The sequence below is a fragment of the Pongo pygmaeus genome, chromosome 3 (genome assembly GCF_028885625.2).
Source record: "Pongo pygmaeus isolate AG05252 chromosome 3, NHGRI_mPonPyg2-v2.0_pri, whole genome shotgun sequence".
Classification (NCBI taxonomy): Eukaryota; Metazoa; Chordata; class Mammalia; order Primates; family Hominidae; genus Pongo; species Pongo pygmaeus.
This window is the reverse complement of record NC_072376.2, coordinates 100,874,010-100,889,376: the sequence shown is the minus strand read 5'-3', so window position 1 is coordinate 100,889,376 and position 15,367 is coordinate 100,874,010. Positions and strand designations below refer to the sequence as shown.

General features: G+C 44.3%; 1 protein-coding gene and 1 long non-coding RNA gene across 3 annotated transcripts in view; one reads left to right on the top strand and one right to left on the bottom strand.

Annotated features, from left to right (window-relative positions):
* The window catches only part of HERC5 (HECT and RLD domain containing E3 ubiquitin protein ligase 5), a 52,524-nt gene extending 46,045 nt beyond the window's left edge, over window positions 1-6,479 (bottom strand). For both annotated transcript variants that reach the window (XM_054485341.2, XM_054485343.2), the window contains exons 1-3: window positions 4,181-6,479; window positions 2,218-2,341; window positions 1,501-1,577 (exon numbers count right to left, since the gene is read on the bottom strand). In XM_054485341.2, coding sequence (XP_054341316.1) covers window positions 1,501-1,577; window positions 2,218-2,341; window positions 4,181-4,898 — 919 coding nt within the window. In that variant the 5' untranslated portion in view covers window positions 4,899-6,479. The remainder of the gene's footprint in view (window positions 1-1,500; window positions 1,578-2,217; window positions 2,342-4,180) is intronic.
* The window catches only part of LOC129035156 (uncharacterized), a 44,804-nt gene continuing 34,671 nt past the window's right edge, over window positions 5,235-15,367 (top strand). The window contains exon 1 of the long non-coding RNA XR_008502128.1: window positions 5,235-6,485. This is a non-coding gene — a long non-coding RNA (uncharacterized LOC129035156). The remainder of the gene's footprint in view (window positions 6,486-15,367) is intronic.

The following is a 15,367-nucleotide window of genomic DNA, read 5'->3' as shown; positions in this document are numbered from 1 at the left end:
TTGAACGAGTCAGTTTCTTTTTCCATTAACTGAATATATGGAGCACATTTTTTAGGGAGCGTTCTTAGATGTTATCTGATAGAGCTGACAATATCTAATAGAGTCTAAAAAAATACACCAGAGAATTAAGGTTTACTGGAATCTCTTTGCAAGATACTGTGCAGGATGTGGTGGGAAGCAGAGCCTCTCCTTCACACACAATTTTCATGCACCTGTCAGCCACCAGGAATATAATGATGAGCATGACCAGTTTCTTCTCTTGCTGCCCCAACTTTTATTCTTTCTGTACTGTCATTTACTAGTAATAAACTCTGAATATCCCTTTACCCTTGTACATACACGCCTCTAGACCCTGGGCTTCTTAAAGGCAGGTTTTGTGTGTTTCATCTTCATAATCTGAACACAGTAGATAATACGAAATATCTGTTCATGAATGAATGGAGTCAAATGATCAATTTTTTCCAATACAAGTTCATACTATCAAATCTCAACAGGCCTTGCAATGAAGGTCAAATACTCACTAATTATTAACTTCCCTTGAATCCCAGATTCTATTCAGCTTATGAACATGTTTACATCTGTCCTATATATTAACAAAAATTCCCTTGACTTCGAATTCCCCTCTATTACCCTACTTCTATCTTAATTATTTCATTCACAGTAAGTTTCTTTTTTTTTTGAGACAGGGTCTCACTCAGTTACCCAGGCTGTAGTACAGTGGCACAATCATGGCTCACTGCAGCCTCAAACTCCTGGGCTCAAGGGATCCTCCTGCCTCACCCTCCCCAAGTAGCTGGGACTACAGGTGCAAGCCACCATGCCCAGCTAATTTTTAAGTTTTTTTGTAACGATGAAGTCTCCCCATGTTGTCCAGGCTGGTCTCAAACTCCTGGCTACAAGTGATCCTTCCACCTCAGCCTCCCAAAGTGCTGTGATAACAGGCATTAGCCACCAAGCCTGGCCTCACAGTCAAGTTTCTTTAGGAAATAATTCATATTCACTGCTTCCATTTCCCACCATGACAGTGTCTGATAGAAAACGAGAAATACTACAGGGCTAGGGAGATCCTTGAATTCAAAAAGCAACGTTAAAACATATCAGAGGCCTGCAACCTGGCCACAAAAGGGGATTCTGAGCCAGAAGAGTGGAAGCTGGAAAAGTGTTAGGAAAAGGGAAGCAGTTTCTGGAAAAGGGTGGCCCCAGGCCTGTACCAGATGTAGAGAAAACAGTTTTGATTATTCAGAAAATTTTCACTGTTTCATACTTGAAAAATAAAAACATGAAACCAAATTTAGGAATAGTAATTATGGAAACCTGAACATTTTACAGATCCAAGAAGTCTCTCATTATGTATCTGCTTTAAGAATAGTACTCGGAACCATATCAAATTCAAAACTGTATTTCTGTCCTGTTACAAGTGAAATATAGACATTCTACTGGCTCCACATATACACACAATGTATTACTTCTACAAAACTATTAATATTACAGAAAAATTACCTTTTGAGAGTGCAAGAGAATGATAATCTCCACATGTGATCTGAATTATTTTTTTTTCTTGAAAAATGCTTTCAAACCTGATGAAGGAAAATACATTTTGTGTTAATCACCATAATGAAAGTTACAACATGGATTTTAGAACTATTAATAGTATTTAATCAGAAATGAAGCTCAAGAAAAAACTTTCAATTTACTGCATCACATTCAATACATCTAAAATTATTTTTTAAATACTATATGTTTTAATTAGTGGTTTAAGAAAAAATATGCATCACATAATTATAATATTATTATGCAAACAATTTTATGATGCAGGAATAAATGCAAGACGAAAATAAGTTCTAATTCATATAATCTACTAGGGAAAAGTCTCACAAATTATTTCATGATAATGTGTATTTTTTCTAGGTTAAAAACTTTTATTTCCAGAAATTTAACTTATAGGATTATTGTGAGGATCAAATGAGTTAATGAATGTGAAAGTCCAATTTAGGGCTAGGCAAACTATTTAATCATTTCCTTTAAATGCCAAAACAACACATGATACCTGCCCTGGAGGACGTAAGGACTTTACTGGTCAGTGCAGAATTTATTATTTACTTAAGATGCTACTATCTAAAGCAGGGGACAAGAATCAGATATGGAAACATTTTCCTACAAAATTATTATTGTCTTTTGATTAAAATTAATTTTTAATAGAAGAAAAAAGTTCCCTACCTTAGATGTTTCATGCTATAGTTGTCATACTCAAATGGTTTTCCATCTGATGAGAGAATCAGCATGTGCTCTGCTCCTTGGTCCACGGAATGTATCTTCATGTTTTTTCCTAATTTAATGCATTCTACAGAGCAAATCCAACCAGGAACTTATCATCACTTTGATTATTACCCACTGTATTACTAACTTCATTATAATACACTTAAAAGATCTGGGAAAAATTTCAACTAGACAAGCTTTGACTTACCATGAACTTCTCTTTAAGAAAATTCAGGTAGGCAAAGCAAATCAGGAATGACAATTGTCTTGACATAGTTTTTTTTAATTAGAAAAAATATTGATGTATACTTTGTTGTAAATGGAACACACCCTTAGAATATCCAATTAAATATCTGCTTTTAGGTTCTTGTTTATTAAGTGAAGACAAATGAAATTTGAAATGACAAAGATGAAAAAGTCTATAAGAAAATATAACTTTAAGACAACATAACTCATTTCAAGAACAAATAGTGTATTCTGAAACACATTCCTTTCTCCAAAAAAGCAAATAATAGTAATAAACACTTCCCAACAGTTCCCAGTAGAAGCCAATGCCTATATTCTTAAAAGGAAGGATTATGTTTGGGGCACTATCTTTAAAGAGGATGCTGTTGAAAACATTTTTCATTGGCATTAATTTGGCCCTTTCTAAAGTTAAGAGATTTTAAACTGTCCACTAGTAAAAATGTACTCTCATTTAATTTGTTCACAAAAATTAAACTAGGATAGTTTTGGGATCTTGTTTCATCTTCAGTGCTGATGAAATAGAATCTATTCATGTAAAAATCTCAAAGCACAAACCATATTACAAATGCCAGGGGAATCAAAACAGTTTGGTAATAAGAAATGGCCCAGCAGACTAAGAGTTTCTTTTAAAGAGCCTCAGCATTTCAAATCAGTTGAAAAAAAGGAAGTATTAAGAAATGGTATTGGGACATCAGCTAAGCATTTGGAAAAGCAAATAAATCTAGCTCCCCTCCTACCTCAGTACTTAAATTCCAAGCGCACGAAAAATTTTAACTTAAAAAAAAAAACCTTAAAATTACTATAAAGATGAGTACATTTTTAAAAACACTGGGAGTGTGGATAGCTTTCCAACCTAACATAAAATCCATAAGCCTCCTTAACAGACAAAGAAAAAGATAGACTACCCCCCAAAAAATGCACAATAAAAAACAACATCCACAAAACGCAAAGTGAGAAAAATATTACAACATGTACGACGGGCAAAAGGCTATTCTTATTCAATATTCAAATACCTCTTCCATACAAATAAGAAAAAGATTTAACAACTCAAATTTTTAAAAGCCAGGCAAAGATAAACAGGCAGTTTACCGAAAAAGGAATGCAAACGTCCAGCAGTTAAACGCAAAATAAACTCGCAGCAAGATACCAATTTCTTCACTCCACAGATGGGCAAAATTTTCGAGAACGCGGGCAATTATTTCCCCCACTTCGATGAGAATGTGGGAGAAGTACAACTCAACGCCAAGGTAAAATCCCATCACTGAGAATGGCTGCCAAAGTTGGAGCAGTGACTACTTTCTCAAACGAGATAGTGGGAGATGCGGCGGGCGGGGGACGGGGGTACAAACTTGAACAGAAACCTATGAGAAAGCCAGACTGGCTAAAAGGATGAAGACGCTGCCCGCATGCCCCGCACAGGCCAGTTTGCTGAGTGGAGGATCCGCTGGTCGCCAGCATCCCGCTCACCCCGCGCCTGACACTGACTGGGATAAAAGAGAGCTCAGGTGCGCCGTCGGCGAAACGACCCGAGCCAGGCGCGCGTCTGCGGCCTTCTGGGCTCTCCTCCCTCAGGCGCGGACCCCCTGGCTGCCCGCCCCTTACAGCCCCCAGCCCTCACCCCTCACAGCCCTCATAGCCCTCACAACCCTCACAGCCCTCACACACCAGCCCCACTCACTCGGCGTCCGGGCGCCGCCGCTCCCGGCGAGCAGCTGGTGAACCTGGACGCCCGCCCCGCCGCGCTCCAACACTGCGAGGCGCCCCGGCGAGCAGCAGATTTGGCGCGTCACCTCGGCCCTCCGGAGCAACGCGCGGTGGAGGCCCGAGGCGCTGGGGAAGAGCCAGAGCTGTGCGCCCGGAGACTTCGCGGGCTGGGACGCGGCGGCCTGGCCCGCGGTCGAGCGCCCGTTGCGCCGCGACTTCCTCCGCGACCTCCGCTCCATCGCCGCTTTGCGGGGTCCCAGGGCCAGAGGCAAGAGGAGAGAACGCGTTGTCCCGGGACTGAGCGCGCCCACTGCCTCAGGCGTCGCGCGCCAGAGCGGGAACCAGCTGCGCGCAGCTGCGTGGCGTCGGGGAACCGCAGCCTCAGCTACTGCGCCCCTGCGGGGACGCCACGCCCACCACGTGCTGTTTGGGGGCGGGGCCTGCAGCTCGAGGGGGAAACGAAACAGAATGTTTGTTGTTGTTTTTAAGGGGCGGAATCGAAAAGGAAAAGGAAACTGTAATGAGAGTGACTTGGCAGGCGGCCAAAGGCAACAGGTCGTTGGCTGGCGTAAAGGCCGATGGGCTGGACTGAGAAAGTGTCCCCGGGCGGGCAGCGGCTGCCTTAACTCCTGGACGGAATGGCTTTCGAGGAAACGCTGCAGTTCCACTAGGAGGCACTGTGACACACGCATTTCCAGAGGGAGGGATAACGGAAGCCAAAGTTTGTTAAGCGTTGTGCGCCGCGGCCGGGCGCGGTGATTCACGCCTGTAATCCCAGCACTTAGGGAGGCCGAGGCGGGCGGATCACGAGGTCAGGCGATCGAGACGATTCTGGCTAACACGGTGAAACCCCCGTCTCTACTAAAAATACAAAAACAAAATTAGCTGGGCGTGGTGGCGGGCGCCTGTAGTCCCAGCTACTCGGGAGGCTGAGGTGGGAGAATGGCGGGAACCCGGGAGGCGGAGTTTGCAGTGAGCCGAGATTGCGCCACTGCACTCCAGCCTGGGCCACAAAGCGAGACTCCGTATCAGAAAAAAAAAATGCGTTATGCGCCGGGCTCAAACCGGAATAAGACTGGGCAGAGCTATGCAGTCAGCCACCGCTCCCCCACCCCCATCCCACCCCGCCTCGCGCCCGCTCCACTACGTACTCCCGGGTGCCTGGCAACAGTGATGTGCTTTAGGCCTTTTAGAATGCGTACATACGGAACCATATCTAAGTGCTGTCTGGCTTTTTAAACTTAGCACAATGCTTTGAGATTCATACTATTGTGTTTAATTAGTAATTCCTTTGTGTTATTGCTGAATGGTAGTCTATCATATGGGTATGCCACAGTTTATTCATTCACCAGTTGATGGGCCTGTCGGTTGTAAGGAACAGGAGAAAACTTCCCCTTTGCTCTCTGAAGGGTCACCGAAAATCAACTGACAAGGCTGGGCGTGGGCTCCTGCCTGTAACCCCAGCCCTTTTTTAGGCCAAGGCAGGAGGATCTCTTCTTTGTGAAGTGTGTATTCAAATCTTTTGACCATTTATTTATTAGCTAGCTTGACTTTTTATCTAAGAGTTCTTTATATATTATATTTGAGTTCTTTATGTGTTTCATACCATGTTCTTTATTAGCTATACGTTTTGAAATGTTTTCTACCTGTCTGTGGCTTGCCTCTTCATTTTAAGTGTCTTTTGAAGCACTGAAGTTTTAAATTTGGATGTAATTTATCCATTTTTTCTTTTACATAGTTCATACCTTTTTTGTCCTACTTAAGACATTTTTGCTAAATTCAAGATTATAAGATTTCCTCATTTGTTACCTTCTGGAAGTTTTATAATTGTTGGTCTTCATTATATTTAAAATGAATTATTATTTATAGTATTGATCGATGCTGGAGGCAGATAAGGGAGGGTCCCTGGAGAATCTCTGACCTTCCCCACAAGCTTTTGTGCAGCTGAGGAAACCTGCCCAGGGTCTTGTCTGGGCATGCCCACAAGGGACTTGGGGGCCCACCTGCACCGGGAGAGTGGGGTACAGCCAGAGGGAATTTAGCCTTATGCAGCCGGGAGGAGCAAGACGTCTTCAGCTTGTGTGTGTTGGCCTGTTATTCAGTCTGTGAGCTGGGAGCCTGTTGGCAGGACCCTCCTTGTTTTTTTGCTGAGAGCTTTCTTCTAATAAATGCCACTCTTCACCTTTCAATGTATTCACATGCCTAATTGTTCCTGGTCATGAGACAAGAACCTGGATTTTGGCTGAGCTAAGGAGCAAAAATTCCTGCATCCGTATGAGGTAAGAATAAAGGTTCATTTTTTTCCTTATGGATTTCCAGTTGTTCCAGCTTGCCTATCCCCATGGAATTGCCTTGGCATCCCTGTCAAAACTCAGTTGGCCGTATATTATAACCTCAGAGCCAGCCCAAACTGGCCCTACTCTATTGATAACAAAATGGCCAGTTACCTTGTAGGTATAACAGAGCCAAAACTGCAAGTCATGTAGACTGGGCATGGCTGTGGAAAAAGCTTTGACCTCTAACAATGAAACAGGAAAGGTTCCCTTGTCCCCTTCATAGGGCATGCGACGGTGGGAGTGGCTCGCTTCTTCAGTGCCCCACTGCTCACACCTCTAGGGGAGCATACAGACAGGCAGGTTGTGGGGCTCCGACCCCACGCCAGTGTCTAGGGGTGGATGTTTACTATTCCTGAAGCACCAGTGGGCTGTGCTACTGTGTGCTTTTTTAGTTTTGCTGTCTATAGGCACTTATGTTAACCAGCTCAATTAGACCCTCTACCTTGTCACAAGGACAGAGGGCTTTCTGTATCCCAGGTTCTTGCCTTGGTGTACCGGAAGAATTGGATCACATGTGGGCTTGGAGAATGAGTGCAAGGTTTTATTGAGTGGAAGTAGCTCTCAGCAGATGGGGGAGCAGAAGGGAGTTGGTTTTCCCCTGGAGTTGAGCCGCTCAGCGGCCCAGGCTGTCCTTCGACCACACTGGCCAAACTCCGCATTGTTCTGCTGGTCGATGGCCTGCCAGTGCTAGTGTCTTTAGAATGGTACTTGCCACACAGTACCTACTATAAGTAATTATTCAATGAATTAATGAATCCCTTAACATTCAGATTTTTCAAATAAATTATTCAGCAGTTTGCTAAAATAAAAACTCTAGAGATATTCCTGAATATAAAATATATATCTAGCAAGGTTAGGGATATAGGAAATGTTGCTTTACATAATGTTGTTTTATTAAAAATATTATTCTTGGCTCACACCTGTAATCCCAGCACTTGGGAGGCAAGGCAGGAGAATTGCTTGAGCCCAGGATTTCAAGACCAGCCTTGGCAACATAGTGAGACCTTGTCTCTTAAAAAAAAATTATTCTTGATTCATCACTTTATTATTTATCCAAACATTTTCAACTAATTCTCTTTTTTTAAATTGTAAATTGCCAATTTATAATTGTATACATTTATGGGGAACAAAGCGATCTTATAATTTATGAATAACAATGTGGAATAGTTAAATCAAGATAGTTCCCACATCCATCACCTCAAACACTTAACAATTTTTGTGGTGAAAACATTTGAAATTTAATCTCTTTCGTATTTTGAAAAGTGCAATACTGTATTGTTAATTATATTTACCACACTGTGCAATCAAACTCAAAAAAAAAAGAATGAACACATTCATCTCGTTACCTGGTTAAGTGTTCTGATGGTCAGGTGTCCAGGTTCTTGGCACATTGAACAAAGAATTGAACAACACACATGAACAAGCAGTGAAGGAATGAATTTATGAAAGTGGAAGACAGTGGGCTGGGCGCGGTGCCTCACGCCTGTAATCCCAGCACTTTGGGAGGCCGAGATGGGCGGATCACAAGGTCAGGAGATCGAGACCATCCTGGCTAACATGGTGAAACCCCGTCTCTACTAAAAATACAAAAAAATTAGCTGGGCATGGTGGCGGACGCCTGTAGACCCAGTTACTTGGGAGGCTGAGGCAGGAAAATGGCGTGAACCCGGGAGGCGGAGCTTGCAGTGAGCCGAGATCGCGCCACTGCACTCCAACCTGGGCGACAGAGCCAGATTCCATCTCAAAAAAAAAAAAAAAAAAAAAAAAGAAAGTGGAAGACAGTGAAGGATCAAAGGCAAAAGTACATTCCACAGGGTGCGAGTGGGCTCAAGCAAGTGATTCAAGAGCCCTGGTAGCGAAGTCTTCTGGGGCTTTAGTATCCTTTAGAGGTTTCTTGGTTTCTTGTGGGTTACATCCTATGTAAATGAAGGACTGGCTTGTGACCAATTAGATGCCAAGGTGAATTGGCCCATGGCCAATCCAAGACTGGTGTGGTTTGGTGCCTTATGCAAATGAATGTCCTGGAATGGACAAATCATTGGTCAGAGTGCAGGTTCGGCCTGTGGCCAATCAGAGCCTGATGTGGTTTGGCACCTTATGCAAATGAAGGTCCTGGAATGGACCAGTCATAGGTCAGTGTGCAGACTCTTCAGTTCCAGGGAGTCTGTCCAAGTTATCCCTAGATTCCCTATTTCTGGGTCCTATTCTCCTGCCTCATTTTCCCCCTGAGAGACATGATCCCTAGAAATCTTTATGGGAGGCAGAGAGACTGATGGTCTTTTCTTCTGTAACTGCTTCCTGCTGATTTAGCACGCTGGCCTTACCTACTGGGGACCACAGAACTCTCGCCTTGCTTTGTCTTGTGGAGACCGGGTAAACTTTGACGGCCAGAGGTGGTGCCTTTACCTGGCACTGGCTGGAAACCTTGTCACACAATCATCTGAAGCTAAATGGTTTCTAGGCAAGAGAAAATGAACTTGGTTAAAAGGTTTAGCAAACGTGGTCCAAAGACCAGGGCCAGTATAACCATTAGCAATGGTCTGGCTAGGGGATGGAGCCATGACCCCCAGTCCAGCAACCTTGACCAGGAGCCCATGATTCCGACAGCTGTTGTATCTTAGCGGCCCAGTCAGCTAGTTTTCAGGTGGCATCCCTTACTATTCCTGATTGGTTGACACACAAACAGCATTCTTCCTGTAGGAAAAGACATAAGCCTCCCTTCTCAGTGGTTATGAGGTCTAGTCCCCTTCTATTTTGCAAAGTGACCACTGCCAGGGAGCCTATTTGATTTTGTCCGATGACAATACTTTGAGCAAGTCATCCAAGATTTCCATGAAATCAATTGACAAACCCTGGTAGTAGGATAGGGAGGTTGCTAGCCCATTAACTCCTGTTCCTATTCCTGCTGTTACTCCCAGCTCTACTAAAAGGAGTATGAGTTGGATGGCTTGCTTGTGTCTGGTGGTTGCAGTCAAAGGTATAGTGAGAGATTGGTTATTGGGAGCTATATTAATTTCAGGGGCTAAATAAACAAGTGTACAAGTTCCAGTCCAATTGGCAGGTAAACATAAGTAGAAGCTGGTCCTGCACAGGAAAAATGCTCCCCGTTTTTCAAGACAGAAATTGTTTTCTATGGTGAACATATGGGTTAGTTTGTTATTTTCACTTTCCCAAGTAGTTAAGGTCCCTGCTAAGGTGGCCCCTGTTGATGACGGGAAGGGACCTTGCAAAGTTGGGTTGCCCCAGTGGTTTTATCTTCCCAGTGGAGGTAGCTGCTCTTGGTGTCCACCAACAACCAACCGGGAGTATTATCATATTGGGGAACCAAAAGACAGCTAGAGGTGAATTTCAGGGCTAATGCAGTCTTCCCAAGGAAAAGTGTGGACACAGCTAGTGGGCTTCCCTTAACAGTACTTAGACCGAATATCTTTTAAGGTGCCCTTAACTAGGAATGGTTTCCGTGAAAACCATTCTAAATCATGTAGTTTGAGTAATTGTGTAATTTACATGATTGTGTGAGGGATTAATCTCCAGAGTGTAGTTGCACTGATTACTCTTCAAGGTCCCCAGGACCTTACTGGACTTTTGGCTCCTTTTGACACAGAGTGTACCTGGAATTCTAGCTCTGTGTGTGTTGATATTGGGCCCCAGATGGGCTTTTCTGAGGATGTAACCCTAGAGAGGTTGCTCTGATAGGACTGCAGGAGGTTTACTGCTCGTCCTGTCATTGTAACCTTTGTCATGTCTGTAATTTGGTTGTGTAAGTCATCTAAGTTTATTAGTTTGAAGAGAGTTCCTCCTTTGTAGGCAGGGTAGTAAGTCATTTTTTCAAGGGCCCAATATCGTGCTGGGACTGGGATAGCAGTGTACCTGGAGGAGTATGGGGATAAGCAAAGCCAACAATGTTTTTGCTAAGGCTAGGCTGGCAGCCACGCACAGTGCCTCTAATCCCAGCACTTTGGGAGGCCTAGGTGAGCAGATCAGTTGAGGTCAGGGGTTCAAGACCAGCCTGGACAACATGGTGAAAGCGTGTTTCTACTAAAAAGAACCCAAAAAAAAACCAAAAAAACAAGGCTGGGCTGGTGGTGTTTAATAGCCTTTGTGTTAGATTCAAGGTCCTTAGTAAATACTGAGGGTCACCTAATGGTCAGAGGGTAAATCGAGGCCCTGCTGTTGAATTAAGCCAATTCCCAACATACATGATCCCAGTGTGTGTGGCCTATAGCAAATCATTGTGGGTATGAATGTACTTTTTTGTTATTTTGCTTCCTTTAAGTCCTACAGGATAGGATTCTACTAGGGCAGAGATGATCCTACCCGCTTGGGAAAAGGCAGTTTAATAATGTAAGAAAAACTAGTATTACCCCAACTACCACGACCACACAGAAAAGACACCAAGGAAAGTTAGTAGGCCTTTACTTATCTTTTGGCCATTGTTTTAAACAGGTACTTCAAGGTCTTCCACAGGTTCACAGGTATAGTGGCTGGTGGGAGTTCCACATTCGGGGTCCAGGAACTTCTGGTATGGCAGGCTTGATGCTGGAAAGATGTATCCAATTATCTAACCCTAGTACTTTGACCACGGAAGGTGTGGCCAGCACCACTGAAAATGGTTCCTTCCATTTGGGTTGTAGCTGTTGAGCAGATTATCCCTTTTTCCATGTTTTTACCAGTACCTTACCTCCTGGCCTAATTTTGGGTTGCTGGTTAGTTCCCAGTACAGGGAACCACTGGGTTCCAAACTTTTGTAAATCCTGCTGAAATTGTCCCAGGTTAATTAGGTATTTTACTAAACTGGTTGTTTCTGGATCAGTGATTAGATCATTAGTTAAAAATGGCCTTGCATATAATATTTCATATGGGCTCATATTAATTTTTGCTTGAGGGGAATTACAGATCCTTAAGAGGGATGTGGGGAGCAAGTCGACCCAAGTCTCTGACATTTCCTGGCACAGTTTAACTAATGCCCATTTTAGAGTTTGATTAGCCTTTTCTACTTTCCTGGAGGATGGAGGCCTCCATGCTGAATGTAAATTTGATCCTGAGGGCCTTAGCAACCCCTTGAGTTATTTGGAAGACAAAAGATAAGCTGTTATTTTGAAGGCTCTGGGGTAGCCCAAACCAAGGGATTATTTCTCTTTCTTTCTTTCTTTTTTTTTTTTCTTTTGAGACAGAGCCTCACTCTGTTGCCCAGGCTGGAGTGCAGTGTGCTCGGCTCACTGCAGCCTCCACCTCCTTGTTTCAAGCGATTCCTGTGCCTCAGCCTCCTGAGTAGCTGGGATTACAGGCATGCACCATCATGCCCAGATAATTTTTTTTGTTTTTCGTAGAGACAGGGTTTCACCATGTTGCCCAGGCTGGGCTTGAACTTCTGGCTCAGTGATCTGCCTGCCTCAGCTTTCCAAGGTATTGGGATTACAGGTGTGAGACATCATCTCTGGCCAGATTATTTCTTTTAAGAGAATTTTCACTACTTCATTGGCCTTTTCTGTTCTGGTAGGGTAAACTTCAACCCAGCTAATAAAGGTTTCTATCAGTACTAGTAAAAACTTGAATCCTTTACAGGCTGGCATATGGGTAAAGTCCAATTGCCAGTCTTCCCCTGGGTAAGTTCCCCCTCTTTGGATTGGCTCTATTAAAGGAGGCACTTTGTTTCCTGGGTTGTTTAATGCACACAGTGAGCAGGCTTGACAGACCTGTTTGGCCATGGAAGCTAGGTTGGATCCAGTGAAGAGCTTGTTTACCATGGCCAAAGTTGTGTCTCTTCCCACATGGAAAGAGTTATGCAGGGCTTTTATGATTTTCCATTGAACTGCTTGGGGAAGATTTATTTTTGATCCCTTATACCACCAAGATCCCTGTTTCATTCCTCCTTGTTGTTTTATTAGCTGTTCTTCCTGTGAGGTGTACTCAGGTTCTATTGGGGGGGTCATAAAAAAAGAGTAGTGCTAAAACTTGTTGAGACTGTACCTTGAGGGCTGCTGCCTTGGATTCCTTTTTGTTCCCTTGCCACTATAGGAGTTAGATTCTTTTGGTGCCCTTTGCAATGAATAATGGCTATGGCCTCTGGCAAGTGTTGTCTGTAATAGCTGAAGAATCCCATGTTTTATGGGGGAGTGCTTGCTAGTAAGTAGTCCCCTTTCCAAATTGCAGCATGAGAATGAACCACAAGAAATGCATAGTTAGAATCTGTATAGATGTTAGCTTTCTTTGCTTGTCCCAACTTTTTTTTTTTTGAGACAGAGTTTTGCTCTGTCGCCCAGGCTGGAGTGCAGTGGTACGAGCTCAATTCACTGAAACCTCCGCCTCCCAGGTTCAAGCAATTCTCCTGCCTCAGCCTCCCAAGTAGCTGGGACTACAGGCACACACCACCACGCCCGGCTAATTTTTGTATTTCTAGTAGAGATGGGGGTTCACCATATCGGTCAGGCTGGTCTTGAACTCCTGACCTCAGGTGATCTACTTGCCTCGGCCTCCCAAAGTGCTGGGATTACAGGCGTGAGCCACTGTGCCGGCCCCTTGTCCCAACCTTAATGCTTGAGTAAGAACAATGATCTCAGCCTTTGTGTCAATGTGCCTGGGGGCAGTAGCTGGACTTCAAAAATAGTGTAATTCACTATTGCGTATCTAGCTTGGTGCTCCCCATTTAGCACAAAGCTGCTACTGTCTGTAAACCAGTTATCCACAGGGTCTGGAAGAGGCTGATCTAAAAGATAAAAGAGGCTGGCTCCCATATCTGTGTACAATGATCTGCTCACAGGAATGATTGGTTATGGTGCCCATAGGTAGCAGTGCGGCTGGTGATATGGTTTGGCTGTGTCCCCACCCATATCTCATCTTGAATTGTAGCTCCCATAATTTCCATGTGTCGTGGGAGGGACCCTGTTCCCGGAACCAAGCTGGGTCTGGCTGCGTTTTCTCAAGGCCCAATAAGGAGAAGCAGACAAACTAGGAAAGAATGGAATTTATTGATGTAACTGGATACAGGGAGAAGGCCAGAGATAATTCCACCAGACCAACCCAAAGTGTTACAATTTTCGTAGTGCATGTATAGGTTGGGGTTATGTGCCTACGTGCAGTATAGCATTCGCCTAAGTCTCTCTGTAACTAATTTTGTTTCAACTAGAAGGTCAGAGGCAAAAAATGCTTGGTAAGTTTGATTAAAATGGCCCCAGTACCTTCAAGGCCTGTCTACTGTGGTACCAGAGTGATTATTTCTATCTTATCTCCTTAGCAGCTTGGTCCAGAGAGCTGCCTTAGACTCTAATAAATCTATTCAAACAGCTGCCACCGTTACCTTGAACTGTCTCAGATTCCGTCTATCCGAGATGGGTCCTAGCACTAGGAATGTAACACTGTCTCTATTATTTTGACTTGCTCCAGGTTAGGGAGAAGCCTGCTGACCATATGACATATGTTTCATTTGTAGCTTTGATGTCTGGGCACCAGTTTCCCTAGGCTTAACTATTTGCTAAATGTTAAGGCAGTGCTGTGGAAATCTGTCAGTGTTAACTGGAGTGATATACAGGCCTGTCTGTGTGATTGTCAGGGAGAACTGGCCTGCCACAACCTGGTGGGAGGTAATTGAATCATGGGGGTGGGTCTTTCCATGCTGTTCTCATGATAGTGAATCAGTCTCACTAGATCTGATGATTTTATAGAGAGTTCCCCAGCACACACTGTCTTGCCTGCTGCCATGTAAGACATGACTTTGCTTCTCCTTTGCCTTCCACCAGCCATGATTGTGAGGCCTCCCCAGTCATGTGGAACTGTGAGTCAGTTAAACCTCTTTCCTTTATAAATTACCCAGTCTCGGGTATGTCTTTACTAGCAGCATGAGAACAGACTAATAGAGCTGGGTCAGGTCTTAACTGTGATCTCTGGATTATCTAGGAGTGCTGCCTCGTATTTAATCTTTCTCCTGTCATCCAGATATGTCCTTTTATCTCTAGGACTGGTGGGGAGTTGTGGCTGGTCTAGAGTAATTTTTGTTTATTTATTTATTTATTTTTTAGGCGGAGTTTTGCTCTTGTTGCCCAGGCTGGAGTGCAATGGTGCGATCTGGGCTCACCATAACCTCCGCCTCCTGGGTTCAAGCAATTCTCCTGCCTCATCCTCCCGAGTAGCTGGGATTACAGGCATGTACCAGCACCCCCGGCTAATTTTGTATTTTTAGTAGAGACAAGGTTTCTCCACGTTGGTCAGGCTGGTCTCCAACTCCCGACCTCAGGTGATCCGCCCACCTTGGCCTCCCAAAGTGGTGGGATTACAGGAGTGAGCCACCACGCCTGGCCAGCCTATAGTAATTTTTATAGCTTCTTCAACCAAAATAGCAGTGGCTGCTATTGCCTGCAGGCAGCTGGGCCACCTGGTGGCTACCATCTTATTTCTTTGAAAAGTATGCAACAACTGGGCGCAGTGGCTCACACCTGTAATTCCAACATTTTGGGAGGCCAAGGTGGGTGGATTGCTTGAGATCAGGAATTCAAGACCACCCTGGCCAACATGGTGAAACCCTGTCTCTACTGAAATACAAAAATTTGCTGGGGCATGGTGGTGACAGGCACCTGTAATCCCAGCTACTTGGGAGGCTGAGGCAGGAGAATGACTTGAATCCAGGAGCTGGAGGTTGCAGTGAACCGAGATTGTGCCAGTGTACTCCAGCCTGGGAGACAGAACAAGACTCCATCTCAAAAAAGAAAAGTATGCAATGGGCCTAGGCTCTGTTCTCAACTTCTGAGTAAGCACTCCCACTGCTATGCCTTTCTTTTCTGCTACATACAGGAAGGGCTTGGTGAGGTTTGGAATGCTGAGTGCAGGAGCCT